Below are 15,414 nucleotides of genomic sequence, written 5' to 3'. Positions count from 1 at the left end.
CCTACCTGTATCGCGGCAACAGTCTTTAAGTCACAATACTGCTGTTCTATCTTAAAGTTGTCTTTAGGTAGAAATGTCACCCACTCTTCATCTAATTTAGCCTGCCAGAGGTATGGTACTGCATATTCAGAATGTAAATCATTACATGATGGATTTTTACAATCTTCCTTCTTCAATGCTAGACAAATATGCTTTTTACCTGCTACATCTGATGACAGAATGTCTTCTGACTTTTCAGATTTTAACCGTCCCTTGCTTCCAGAATATGACTGATCACGTCTGTGTGAGGATTTAGTGTTTAGGACACCTGTAGCCGTGAATGATTGGTTTTGACCTTGTACAACATATTCTGGTTGCAAAACAGATTGTTGTCTAAAAATATTCTGTTGTATTCCATTTCCTGTAGATGAATGTCCCAAATGACCAGTAGATGGTTGTCCAGCATGACCTGAGGATGTTTGTCCCAAATGACCAGTGGATGGTTGTCCCAAATGACCTGAGGATGGTTGCCCCAAATGCCCAGTGGATGGTTGTCCCAAATGACATGAGGACGGTTGTCCAGAATGGCCAGTGGATGGTTGTCCCAAATGACCTGAGGATGGTTGTCCCAAATGACCAGTGGATTGTTGTCCAAAATGACCTGAGGTTGGTTGTCTCAAATGACCAGTGGATGGTTGTCCAAAACGACCTGAGGATGGTTGTCCCAAATGACCAGTGGATTGTTGTCCCAAATGACCAGTGGATTGTTGTCCCAAATGACCAGTGGATGGTTGTCCCAAATGACCAGTGGATGGTTGTCCCAAATGACCAGTGGATTGTTGTTCAAAAGGACCTGAGGATGGTTGTCCCAAATGACCTGAGGTTGGTTGTCCCAAATTACTCATGGATGAACTATTCCAAATGTCTCGTGTAAAATTGTCCGAAGTGTTCTCTTGATGATATTTTGAAATGTCTATAGGTTGCAAAACTGAACCATCTCCTTGAGCTCTTACATTTGGTGATGGAACAGTTACAGTGTGTCTTGTTTTAAATTGGTCCTCATCCAAATAATCTGCATTTTTGTTTTTTGGTTTCCTTGGTGGTACATTTACCATTGTTTTCAGCTTTTCATCTGACTGATTTACCAGATGACAAGAATCTAATACCCAATGATTATGACGAGTTGAGAAGGAGTGACTAAGTTTACAATTGATTCCAAGTTTACATTTCCCCATAAATTGTTCTCTACAGTAATGAAGATAAGGACATGGCTTGGACAAATCATACTCTTCCTTTTTATCACCATATTCATGTAAACTGCAGCCCTCACTCAAATAAATGTAGTCATAACATAACCTTGGGAATTTCCAGTTTAACATTTTTATTATATCCTTATCTGTAAAATTTTCTAATCCTAACTGAAGTTTAACTTTATTGTTGACAGGAGAATTCAAGTTATGAGGAAAATAGCAATCTGAGCGTCTACATTGGCCACTTACAAATTTTTGACAGATGTGGAAATAGCAGCAGCTTTCATCTAAGCATTCACTTGGCTTGGATGGGTTGAAGTAGTGCTTGCAAACATCTAGCTCTCTGAAGTATGGTGCTATATATAGAATACTTGAATCCTCCTGATAAATATGAAATCTTTTACTTCTCCTTAAAAAGAATTCCTGCGAATCACCTTTAGTTATTTCATATCCCATTTGACACACAAAGACACCAAAGTCACATATTTCACCATACTCTTGGACTACAACCTTCAAAACTTTAATTTCATCATTAGAGTCTTCAGCAGGACTCTTTGTTGATATTTCATTAGTTTCTTCATGGCATCCCTGCGCAAGTAACTTTAATTTTGAGAAAGCCTTGGTAACATCAACTTCCATCCCTGAATCTGAATCAGTAGGCAAATTTCGTTCAGTTTTCCCTTCCTTGTTTCTTCTTCCAATTTTTAGTTTTGATTCCATTTTAGTTGTTTCTCTCTCTGTCTGTTTCTTGATAGGTACAGATAGACCCATATTAATTGCAGGAGACGCTAATTTGTTTGCTTTTGTATGATACAGAGTGTTGCTATATTGGTTGGAATTTTCTGAAGATATCTTACAACCAGCCACAGTAAAACCTTCATCTTCATTATCATCTGAACTCACAATGGAGGAAACAGGACTCTGGTTTCTTCTTTTTCCTCTCTGCCCATCATTGCCTCTTCCTCTACCACCTCGACCTCGTTGATGTGCCCTCCTACCACAATAATTATTTCTACTAAGACTAGAGGTCAGATTGTCCTTGCTATTCATACCATTACTTTTTTCACCATCCAGAGATACCATACTACCAGCCATATTTACAGTAAAACCTTCACCTTTATTATCATCTGATACTGCAATGTCAGACCCAACCTCTGAGGAAAGAGAATTATGGAGTCTTCTATTACCTCTCTGCCTACCATTGCCTCTTCCTCTGCTACCTCGACCTCGTTGATATGCCCTCCTACCATGATAATTATTTCTACCATGACTAGAAGTCAGATTATCATTTATATTCATACCGTCACTACATTCACCATCTGAGGATTTCTTACTACCAGCCACATTTATAGTAAAACCTTCATCTTTGTTATCATCTGATACAGCAATGTCAGACCCAACCTCTGAGGAAAGACGATTATAGTTTCTTCTATTTCTTCTCTTCCTACCATTGCCTCTTCCTCTGCCTCTATCTTGGAAATGTCCTCTGTCCTCTTGGCCATGGTTAAGTCCTCTTCCTCTAAGACAATCTGTTCTAGAGGTCAACTGGTCCTTTACATTCATACGGTCACTACATTCTACATCAGAATTATCATTCCTTGAAGTGTTTCTCACAAATGACCCTCTCCTCATACCTCTTCTTAAACCTCTGCTTCTATGACCTTGTTGCGTATTTAGATCATATGAAGAGTATTCTGTCAATCCATCACTACTGTCTTCACTTCTGGGGCTATCCTCTTTCGGGCCTTCTCTATAACCTTTCTTATCCTTTGAGGGCTGTCTTTTTTGTTCAGTCATTTCATTTTCCTCATCTGAAAGATAATCATGAACTGGATTATCTACTCTTGACCTTCTACCATTATCATGAGATTGACCCCTATTTCTAGGCCCCCTCCACCTATGACCCCTTCCTTGTCCTCTTCCTAATTTATCCCTGTTTTTTTTTACTTGCTGTCTCTTTTTTTCTTCTATGAAGTCGTTGTTGTCATCATCAGAGAATTCTAGTGTTTCAGCCATACTCCAATCCTATCAAAATAAATTGAACAACATGCCATATTGTACTAAACTGACTAACACTTATTTCTTATCATCTATACGAAATGGAAAAAAGAGTGGAAAGTACCCTACTAACTTCATGGATAACACTTTTTCACATGATTTTCATAGAAACTTAACATAACTTTCTCCTGAATTAAGCAAATAAAGTTCACAAGATATTCATGTGAATTATATCTTCACATTAAAATAATGTTAATGGAAATGTTATATTTTTGGTGATGTTTTCATTTTCACTATTTCTATGGTGGTCAGATAAGCAGGAAAATTATATATATAGCATCTGAAAACCTAACTTTTTGTGAAAACCACAAAAATAGATATTTTCCAATTTTTTTTCCATTTGACCAAACTGTAAAAATTAGTAACCCAGAAATTATTCCCTTACAGTCAGTAAACTTCATATGAAAATCATTCAAATTTCATGGTAATTTGATGTGAACTAATGTGAAGCTCAGTTCACATAAATTTCATATGAACAATATTTGCATATATGACTCATCATGTACAAATGTACAAGCTAGAGATGAAGAAAAACATGTATGGTCATAAAAAGCTGACTGATACAGGCACTGACAAAGTGTTGGCAGTGGGAATGAACCTTTCTTGAAAAACAATGATCTATTTCTTTATTTCTTTGGGATTTATAACTATAGGCTCTAAAAGTCTAAATACCTCACCTGTAAATGTTGGAAATCTGGTGACTATATCATTTAATACAGCAACAAAACAAGAGGCCCCCAGGAGCCTGAATCGCTCATCTGGTTGAATTTTGCCTTGCAGGGGCAATAAATTAAACAAGAAGATGTCCAACAATTTTGACTCAAGAAAACTTTGATATGACTTATCATAAGGATCATTTCAGAAAATGAAGTTTAAATCTATCATAGCAAAAAAACGTCAAAAAAGGGCAATAACTCCAACATTGCTTCACAGGTTAAAATGAAAATTTGACCACAGATAGATCTCATCATGTTGAACACTTAACCCCGAGTCAGAATTTGGCTAAACTTAATGGTTTTAGAGATACAACATGTATATGTAAAAAACTACTGTCTGACCCCTATGTTTTATTTTTAGTAACGGCTGCCATGTTTTTTGCCGGATCAAAAATCCCCACATCAGTTCTATGCAAGATACCCCAAGGAACATTTATACCAAGTTTGGTACCAATTGGTCAAGTGTTTTCAGAGGAGAAGAGTTTTGAAAAATTTTTAATGATGATAATAGACGAGGACAGACGCCAAGTGATGGCAATAGCTCACGTGGCCTCCCGCCAGGTGAGCTAAAAATGTTTAAATCATTTTTCATTTAAGAGATCTATTCAATTTTTGAAGGCCTAATTATAGAATTTTACCCATTGCTATCATTTTCAAGTTATTGGCTGAAAAAGGAAAAAAAACCTGATTATTTTCCACCTTTCAAGGGCAATAACTAACAAGGCTGATTATTCAACAATTTTTCTTTGTGAAAACTTTTGTGGGTCTCATCATTAGGATCTGTTTCTTTTTATCTATATTTTTTGAGATACCAGCTTAAAACTGCAGGATAAAAAGGCATCATTTTTTTAATTTGAAGAACAATAATAAGTAGTCAAAAACTACTGTCTCACCCCTATGTCCTATTTTTAGAAACAACAATGGATAAAAGAAACCCACATCAGTTCTATGCAGGATACCCCTAAGAACATTTGTACCAAGTTTGGTTTCAATTGGTCAATCAGTGTCAGAGAAGAAGATTTTTGAAAGAAATAGCATTCAAACTAACAAAATGTTGAAAAAGGGCAATAAATCAAACATGGCTTCATGGATTAAAACCAAAATTTGACCACAGATCGATCTCATCATGCTGATCTCTTTTACCCTGCCTGAATTTAGCTAAACCTAACAGTTACGGAGATATATGCAAAAAAGTACTGTCTGACCTTATGTTCTATTTTTAGTAACAGTGGCCACGTTTTTTTCGGCGGATCAAAAATCCCCACATCAGTTCTATGCAGGATATCTCAAGGAACATTCATTCCAAGTTAGGTCAAGTAGTGTCAGAGGAGAACAGTTTTAAAAAATATTAATGACGACGACAGGCTTCAAGTGATGGCAATAGCTCACATGGCCTTCGCCCAGGTGAGCTAAATACTAGAAGAAACATGACCATAACACAGGTATACCCAGCCAACTCTGATAAAACAAAGGCAAATAACACAGGTATATCCAGTCAATACTGATAAAACAAAGACAAATAACACAGGTACACCCAGCCAATACTGATAAAACAAATACAAATAACACAGGTATACCCAGTCAACCCTGATAAAACAAAGACAATAACACAGCAGTGTTGTAGCTAGGATTTGATAAAAGAAGGGCGCAGGGAAGAGGACACTTTGAGGCATTGATTTTGTATGTTTGTGTTAAGTCAGTGATTTGTATTCTTATTGCTTACCTGCCAACTTTTGAAAATGAAGGTCGCATCAGAATTTGCAAACTGAGTAAATTTGACTGCACGATTAATGTATGCATGACATCTTTATCATATAGAAAGACCTTTCTAAGTTGACCAAGTGCATTTAGTAACTTTAACACATTTATGTAGAGGTGACTAAGCTGATTACATATTTCAGAAGCCTTACCAACCCTATGAAAGAGTACAAAATAGGTTTGATATAATCAGATTGTTGTATGGTCAAGACTTGTCAATGTGAGGCAGAATGCTTTCTCATGGTGGTGATAAGGGCAAGTGATTCTTTACATTTATGACATACTATGAGGTAAAATGTTACATGAAATGTTACAAATATTTAATATTGCTCCAATTAAATAACAAAATCTTATGTAAGTAGAATGAATATTATTTTCTATAACTATTGCAATTACAACTTATGGAAAATGTCCTTTACTGTTGAAGATATAGAAAATGTTTAAAACATTGATATTATAAGGGAGGTAACTGACATCGTGAATAAACAAACGTGCAACATGCAAAATTTTGTTTACACTAGTAGTTCTACAAAATTTAGACCTGTTAACTTGAAAATATTTGTAAAATTAATTGTGCAGTAGAAATTTATTATTAACCAATGACTGGCAGTCCATAAAATTGTTATAGATCCAATCGTGAATAATTCTCTACTTGTCAATCATTATCCGATAACCCTGGTCAGCTGATTGATCACTGATAATTACCTGAGGTTTACTTACAACAGGATATAGTTAATGAAGGTGACACTTCTTAACTGGCTTGGGGTTATTTATTAACATGAGCGGAAATCATAAGGAGCCATTCAGATAATTGTAAATGGGCACTAAAGGGGTACTCAATAGGGGCAGAGGGGCACTGGCGTGATAGGGGCGGGGCGTGGCACCCCTCCATTTTGCCCTAGCTAGGACACTGCAAAGGTATACCCAGCCAACCCTGATAAAACAAAGACAAATGTTGCCCCCACAGAACAATTTATCCTCTTCTTTATATGTTTTAAACCAATCGCAGTAAATATAAAATAATTTATGAAAAAGATGTACATACAAAAAGCAGTTTAACTCAATGTCCCTGATTCCAAAGTGCAAGGCATAAAAAACTGTGTTATTAAATTAGTAATGTACTGACCTTGAAAACATCAATCTGGTATTGCAACATCAACTTAGCGGTTTTTATTTTCTCTGGATTTCCAATTATGATAAATTTTACTCCCTGAAAAAAAAAGAAATAGAATGGCAGCTTGATATGAGAGCAGAGTTTGAACCAAGAACAGTTTGGGCAGTTATAGACATAAAATAGAAGCCTCATAACTTTTGATTGTGATCAGATGTTGAACAAAGTATGTTTTTTTTAAATAGAATGAAAGTAGCCAAAAAACTTTTAAACATTTATATTTAGACAGATTTATACAAACATCAAGAAAACACTTGATTTTGATACCTTTTTGGCCCATAATTTCTAAAATGATTGGAACTCTTAACATTACAAATTGATCAAAACCTTGTAAAGAATCTTGTAGTACTTTATTAAAGAGATCCATTACATTTTTACACCAGTTATTATCTTGAAACAAGGAACATGTTTGCCTATTAGCCACTATTAATCATTAACTCATTAAAAAAAAACCATTATATCCCAATTAACAATTCCTGCCTGATGTTAGTGGTAGTGAACCTTTGCAGCAATTGTACTAAGTACTTAAGTTATGTATTTATTTCAGTTTTCTAACATACTTGTTTTTGGCTTTTTTTCCACAAAATCTTAAAATCCTATAATCAATTAAAATCTTCCTTTTGTAGTAAAGAACTTTGTGCTACAGTTTAAGGCGATACTCTTTTACTCAGGCTAAATTGTCCAGAAACCAGAAAAATGCCTGTTTTACATTCTTGTTGGTCCCTAATTCCTGAATGATTGAGTCCTTTAGCACGAAATCAATACAAACATTGCTATTGAGGTATGTAACCTTATTTTAAAGTTCCAGACCCTGATAGACCTGTGCAGGTCTGGGTGTCAAAAGAATAGGCCTGCAGCAGCACTAAGCTTGTCGTAAAAGGTGACTAAATAATGCTAAGAACCCTAGCTGGGGGTTAGGGTGCTCTGCCCACAGAGCAACTGGGTTGTGTGCTCCAGGTGGTGGAATGGGGTACCCCTGGTGTGTTACATGCTGGGGTTGTCAGGCTATAATTCAGAAAACCTAAGCAAAACCCATAGTGGTGCACTGTGTTGGGAAAGATGCCACGTTCCTCGCATGTTAAAAAACCCTACTGTGGTATTCTCCCAGAGTAGGAACCATAGGGCTCCGCCACAGGAGGCTAAACTGCCCGACCCTACCCACCTCTCCCTATTTCCAGTGGCAATCAATATTGCTCGACCCCACTGTCATTGTGTCCCGTCCCATTTTTCAATTCATCATCATTTTATGTTCATTTTATCATCCACTTCATGTTCATCGCCTGAATATAGCTGCTCGGGTGTTGAACCCCAACAAACAAACAAACAAACCAGACCCTGATATTCAAGTAACTGCAATAAAAACAAGTGTCTATGGACGATAACAGGACCATGCCCACTAGAGTATTAACTAAAACCACACTCCGGAGAAATTTGTTTTTTAATTTCACAGCTTTTTGACACAGGAGGATAACTCAACAGCTATTTACTTATAATCGATACCTAAAAACATAGTGCAAAGTTTGAATAGAATTGGTTTAATACTTCTTTAAAACCAGTATGGATGGACTGCCAGACAAAGTTGAGTGGCAACTAGACCTGCTTTCACATCCATGAGAACACCAAGGATGCATTTACACTTTTAAATGAAGGCTTCCCAGGGCACAGATTGATTTGACCACAGAAGTTGAACCCTGAACAGTGGGGCAAGTACAGACTCACCATTCAAACTTGATAGAGCTTTGAATTTCAATTACGATTACATATTTGAAGTAAGAAGAATTTGACCAGAATCTAAGTGGTCACTTTCTGGCCCCTTATTCCAATCAAAACTTCTAAAATTAATACTAATCTTTCTTCTTCATGTACAATTTCAAAGAAATCCATTCCCTTTCACTCAAGTTATCCATCCAGAAATCACAAAACAAGTACTTGTTTCTTGTCCTTTTGTGATCACTTATTTTTACTTGGCTCAAGTCACAACCCCAAAAATCAATCCCAGTCCTTTTGTGGTATGGCACATTGTAACAAAACTTATTTGAGATCCATCTCTTTTATTCATGTTATTGTTTAAAGTTTAAACATATAGAAATGCCTGTTACAGGTTCATTGTTGGCCCCTAGTTCCAAAAAGGTTCAAGTCTTAATACCAAAAATCAATCCAAGTCTTCCTTTTATGGTATAGCACCTTGTTGTACAATATTATAGAGATCCATTCAATTATAGTCAAGTTATCGTCTAGACACCAGGAAAATGCATTTTTCTGAGACCCTTTTTTGGCCCACAATTTTTGAAAAGTTCAAGTCCTAACAAAAGAAATCCCAGTCTTCCTTTGGTGGTATAAAAAATGTAGAACAATATCATAGACATGCCTATGCTCTTACTGAAGTTACATAGTTTAATTCTATGAAATCTTTGTTTTTGACCTCATTTTAGCCCCTTATTCTTATATGATTTAGGTCATAACCCAAAAAATAAATATACCAAACCTCCTTTTGTACTTTGTAACCTAGTTATAAAATTCAATAACTATCGATAAACAAATTTCAAATTATCATACAAAAAACCAAGTGTCTAACTGTTACTATAACAACAGCAGTATGTCATAATAATTGCAGTTGTACAATAAATGATAAAAAAAAATGCACCATTTTTAAGTGAAATTGTACTTTACAAGTAGGCACTCACCTCACTGCTGATATCTTTATTTATCCTCAGCACCATTGATTTATCTTTTATATCATTTATAAGCTGCTTATCTTCTAAACTACCTAAAATTAGATCAATATCAATGCTTAACTATAGAAATACTGCGTGTAAAACTCCCGAAGGATACCCCAGGCCATTCCCATATTTTTTAGTTACAACTTTTTTTCACATGTTTGGACCCTCAATATTGCACTGCACACAATACATAAATGGGTATTATACACACCAAAATACTGTACTTATGTTGAAGAACAAACAAGTTATAGCCTGGACACAAATCAATGTGAAAAAAAATTTACCTTCAGGTCAAAGGCCAAAGTCATGAATTTATGCAACACTTTTTTGTTTCATGGTGATACACCCATGGGCCAAATATGGTATTCCTATTCCAGTCAAACAGACAAACACAGCAATTCCTATATACCTCCATGAGCTTTGTTGGCAGGGGGTACAATAATCCTGCCACATATTTAAGTGAACCAGGAAATAATTCAATCAATTCAATAAAAAAAAGCTCATTCATTTGTACTCAGGTCACAAACATTATCTACAAGTAGCATCAATAGAAACATATTACTCACGCTAACTCGTGCTTCAATGTTTCTAGTTAAACTTGACCAACCAACATGTACACAGTACCAACCCTGTATTTTTTACCATGTGACAGTAAAGACAATTTTTTTGGGTGCCTTACACAAGTAAAGTTAAAAGACAAACCTACCTGAGTTATAATTAGGCACTACAAATTCTTCTTTGTGAAATTCCAACATGGATCTAGCTTTCTTGACAACATCATCTTTCTAAATTACAATAAAATTACAAGTGTTAAATATGGTACTGTTTAAACAATATGCAGGGGACAATTCACGATCTTTTTAACAATAGAAAAGTTTCTAACCAGGTTTACTATAAAAACCCCTGCTCCCACAGCAGAAACCATACACTCAAACATGAAGTTGATGTTGCTTAAGTCTGAAATCAAATTCCACTACTGTGTATATGAAATACCCTCAAAATATAGTCATGGAAAAAACTGTAAGAAACACAGGTAAAACAATACAACCCTACTTCTAAAAAGGTGCACCTGAACAAACACAGGTAAAACAATATAACCCTACTTCTAAAAAAGGTGTGCCTGAACAAACACAGGTAAAACAATATAACCCTACTTCTAAAAAGGTGCACCTGGACAAACACAGGTAAAACAATATAACCCTACTTCTAAAAAGGTGCGCCTGGACAAACACATGTAAAACAATATAACCCTACTCCTAAAAATGTGCACCTGGACAAACACATGTAAAACAATATATCCCTACTTCTAAAAAGGTGTGCCTGGACAAACACATGTAAAACAATATAACCCTACTTCTAAAAAGGTGCGCCTGGACAAACACATGTAAAACAATATAACCCTACTCCTAAAAATGTGCACCTGGACAAACACATGTAAAACAATATATCCCTACTTCTAAAAAGGTGCGCCTGGACAAACACAGGTAAAACAATATAACCCTACTTCTATAAAGGTGCACCTGGACAAACACAGGTAAAACAATATAACCCTACTTCTAAAAAGGTGCGCCTGGACAAACACAGGTAAAACAATATAACCCTACTTCTAAAAAGGTGCACCTGGACAAACACATGTAAAACAATATAACCCTACTCCTAAAAATGTGCACCTGGACAAACACATGTAAAACAATATATCCCTACTTCTAAAAAGGTGCGCCTGGACAAACACAGGTAAAACAATATAACCCTACTTCTAAAAAGGTGCGCCTGGACAAACACAGGTAAAACAATATAACCCTACTTCTAAAAAGGTGCACCTGGACAAACACATGTAAAACAATATAACCCTACTCCTAAAAATGTGCACCTGGACAAACACATGTAAAACAATATATCCCTACTTCTAAAAAGGTGCGCCTGGACAAACACAGGTAAAACAATATAACCCTACTTCTAAAAAGGTGCACCTGGACAAACACAGGTAAAACAATATAACCCTACTTCTAAAAAGGTGCGCCTGGACAAACACAGGTAAAACAATATAACCCTACTTCTAAAAAGGTGCACCTGGACAAACACATGTAAAACAATATAACCCTACTTCTAAAAAGGTGTGCCTGGACAAACACATGTAAAACAATATAACCCTACTTCTAAAAAGGTGCGCCTGGACAAACACATGTAAAACAATATAACCCTACTTCTAAAAAGGTGCGCCTGGACAAACACATGTAAAACAATATAACCCTACTCCTAAAAATGTGCACCTGGACAAACAAACATCATGATCACTATATACTACCCACTTCCTTTTGATAATCTCGGCAATATTTGGTTACCAAATTGCTTATGAGATATTTTTAGTGTACATAATTTACACATTGTTGTAATGATAAAAATAATTAAGCAAGATTTTTCTAAATTCAAAGGGTAGTTACATAAACTTTCATAAAACTTTCTATCTTATCTGAGTAATTGTTGTTCAAAGGGCAATAACTATTACAATAGAGTGTTGGTCAGTCCCTCATTTAAAATCTTTCTGAGCTATTAATAGCAAACAACCTTAGGTAGTTATCTTCTTGAATCAATCCTGTATGAATGAAAATTAATAGAGTACAAAGAGCAATAACTAATACTAAGTTTCTAAATCTAGACTTTCAATTTTAGTTGTTGCTCACCTTGCCAACAACAGTGAATTTGAAATCCTCTGAGTCTTGACATTTCATCTTCTTTACTGATTTGATTCCATCCATCTGTTCCACTTTTTTCACATTGGAACCGTTCTTTCCAATGACAAGTCCTACCAGGTCATTATGTACCCTAAAGGTCTCCTTGTATTCATTTCTCTGTAAAATTTACAAAAAAGTAAAGTAAATTAAGTAAATTGTGAAATTGAATACATTTAAAGAAAAATTAGTATTTTGTGTAGTGGCATTCTGTCTGACGACTTCAGCAAAATTATGGCACCTTGCAGCACAATTTAAATGCAATCCACTCCCTTTCATTCAAATTACCATCCAGAAATAAGACAAACAAAATTTGTGTCTTCCCCCCTATAATGACTCTTATTCTTAATCAGCTTAAGTGACAACCCAAAAAATCAATCCAAGTCTTCCTTTTGTGGTATAACTGGCACCTTGTAGTAAAATTTATATGAAATCCATTCACTTTTACTCAAGTTATTATTCGTATATAAGGAAAATGCTTGTTTCAGACCCTCTTTTCACACCTAATTCCTACAAGATTCAAGTCTGAATCCCAAAAATCAATCCCAGTCTTCCTTTTGTGGTATGGCAACTTGTAATACAATATCAAAAAGACTCATTCACTAATAGTTCAGTTATTGATTGGATATCAAGAAAATTCTTTTTCTGGTCCCCCCATTTTGGCCCTTAATTTCTGAAAAGTTCAAGTCTTTAGCCCCCAGATCAATCCAAGTCTGACCATTGTGGTATAGAATATTGAGAAATAATGTCATAGACATTCCTATGCTTTTACTGGAGTTATATAGTTAAATTCTATGAAATGCTTGTTAGAGACCCTCTTTGGCCGTTAATTCTAAAACGTTTGGGCTATAACCCCCAAAATCAATACCAACATTTCTTTTGTGGTTTGGAACATTGTTATACATTTTCAATAAGATCAACCAACTCATACTGAAATTATCACATGAAAACCAAGTGTCTATGGACAACAACGACAATGATGACAATGCCATACCATTGTAGGACTACAATTTCTTGCGTTCATATAAAAACACTGCATTAATTTTAGATTTTTTATAAAATACTGCTTACTTGTTTTTTTAACAGTTTTGCTTTTTTCAGTAACTTTTCAGCATGCATGTCTGATAACAGTCTGGCTTTCTTCTCCACATCTTCATTGGGACACTGTAACAAAATAAAATCTAGTTTCAACACTTAAAATCAGAAACTGAATTTTATTAACTAAGTAATCACACTTTATATTCTACTTCAATTAAGACAAATCAATAGCCTAAAAAAATCGTTTAATATTTCTGCTGTTGTGTCAAAGAGAAACGATGTATGTTAAAACTATTACTGTTTTGTGGATAGCAATTTTTGTGTTTGGCTAAATCAAGAATTAAAGTTACCAACAAAAGTGTGGCTATTATTCACTTGTTTATTATTCTAAATGAAGTTTTGACCAAAACCAAAGTTGATATCCACAAAAACATCCCCTTCATAAAATGTTTCAAACATACAGTAGAAAGTAAAAAAAAAAAACTTGTAATGTTCAAGCTATATATTTGTCACATGGTATTATGTTTGCCCAAATAACATTTTTGAGAGGGGCCCACAGTTGGATATATGGGATCAAAAGGCAAAACACATCAAGTCACATATATAATCTATTCCACAAAAGGAATTAATGGACAAGGGGATTCAAATATATTATACTTAATACAAGAATCTGAAGTTTTGATTGGTTTAAGAGACATTTGGTATTGTAGTCTATTTCCTAGTGTGCCCACCCCTTAATAATAGTTGGCTGTTATGATATATCACCATGACTCAAATTAGACCATTTCGATAGATATAGCATTTGCAGATGTTGACGAAGATGAAATTCAAAAGCTTTTGTCCAAGAAGGATGCCTAAACAACTAAATAGGCTGTTGAAAGAGCTGTCCTTCCATTTTGTCCAAGCATAAGGACGAGAACCAGAGTTCGAAACATTAAATTGTCTGTACCTCCAAGCATAAGGACGAGAACCAGAGTTTGAAACATTAAATCGTCTGTACCTCCAAGCATAAGGACGAGAACCAGAGTTCGAAACATTAAATTGTCTGTAACTCCAAGCATAAGGACGAGAACCACATGTCGAAACATTTAATCGTCTGTACCTCCAAGCATAAGGCCGAGAACCAGAGGTCAAAATATTTAATAAACACATTTCAAAATGAAATTTTGTTACTTGTTTCAATTTGTTGTTATTATCTTATTAAATTGTTTCATACACATTTTATTTCAGCTACTGTGAAAGTGCTATTTTTCGTCAAGAACCAATTTTTGTGGTCTTCGTTGGTGAGCCAGACAATGAAATTTGGTTCCCAACAAAAAAGAGATTCCTGTTGATGTCCTGTCTTCCCAAAACCATAAAAGTAGTTTCACGGCATTGTTAAAAATCAACTGAAAAACAGGTATGAGGAAGTGCAACAAATGTGTTAAAATGCATTTACTAAATACATGTATAACATATATTTTAGAGGGTGATACATCAGTAAAGTCTAATAATGTATTCATTATATTATAACACATGTTACCTGTAGTAGAGAGAGATATCACTATTGACTATAGCATCTCAGGTGTCTTACTTTGGTGTATCTCCCTCTATTACAGGCAATATGTATTTAATTCCATCCACTCATCGAGGTGGGAGGAAAGTTCTGATTGTATTAATGTATATACTTACTACAAATACCAGTTCACTTGATAGATCATCAAAAATTACAGCTAGAACACCAGAGTGTTTGATAAAGTCTTTGTGGACTTCATCTTCTTGACATCTATAAAACATAATCTGTAAGAACCATGCCCAACAAGAAGACTAATATCACTGTCATATACTTGTCAGCACATATATCCAACATATGCATTAACACTATTAAAATTTAAAAAAAACATATTTGGAGACAAAAAACCATAATATGTGTACAACTGATAGCAAATACTGATAGAAATTGGCAAAGTTCAACAAGAAAAAAAAATCATGATTAAAATATCTGTCATATCTATT

At 35.1% G+C, this 15,414-nt stretch overlaps 1 protein-coding gene across 2 annotated transcripts in view; it reads right to left on the bottom strand.

Moving 5' to 3' along the window:
• LOC148620563 (uncharacterized) overlaps window positions 1-15,414 on the bottom strand; it is a 37,377-nt gene that overhangs the window by 13,492 nt on the left and 8,471 nt on the right. For both annotated transcript variants that reach the window (XM_088574218.1, XM_088574216.1), the window contains 7 exons: window positions 15,091-15,184; window positions 13,453-13,545; window positions 12,334-12,501; window positions 10,359-10,437; window positions 9,617-9,699; window positions 6,888-6,971; window positions 6-3,254 (listed from right to left, as the gene is read on the bottom strand). In XM_088574218.1, coding sequence (XP_088430344.1) covers window positions 6-3,254; window positions 6,888-6,971; window positions 9,617-9,699; window positions 10,359-10,437; window positions 12,334-12,501; window positions 13,453-13,545; window positions 15,091-15,184 — 3,850 coding nt within the window. The remainder of the gene's footprint in view (window positions 1-5; window positions 3,255-6,887; window positions 6,972-9,616; window positions 9,700-10,358; window positions 10,438-12,333; window positions 12,502-13,452; window positions 13,546-15,090; window positions 15,185-15,414) is intronic.

Source organism: Perna viridis, chromosome 3 (assembly GCF_037379345.1).
Source record: "Perna viridis isolate PV_CMFRI_1.1 ecotype Kerala chromosome 3, ASM3737934v1, whole genome shotgun sequence".
Classification (NCBI taxonomy): domain Eukaryota; kingdom Metazoa; phylum Mollusca; class Bivalvia; order Mytilida; family Mytilidae; genus Perna; species Perna viridis.
Note: the sequence above shows the minus strand (reverse complement) of the source record. Positions and strands in the feature narration are given on the sequence as shown.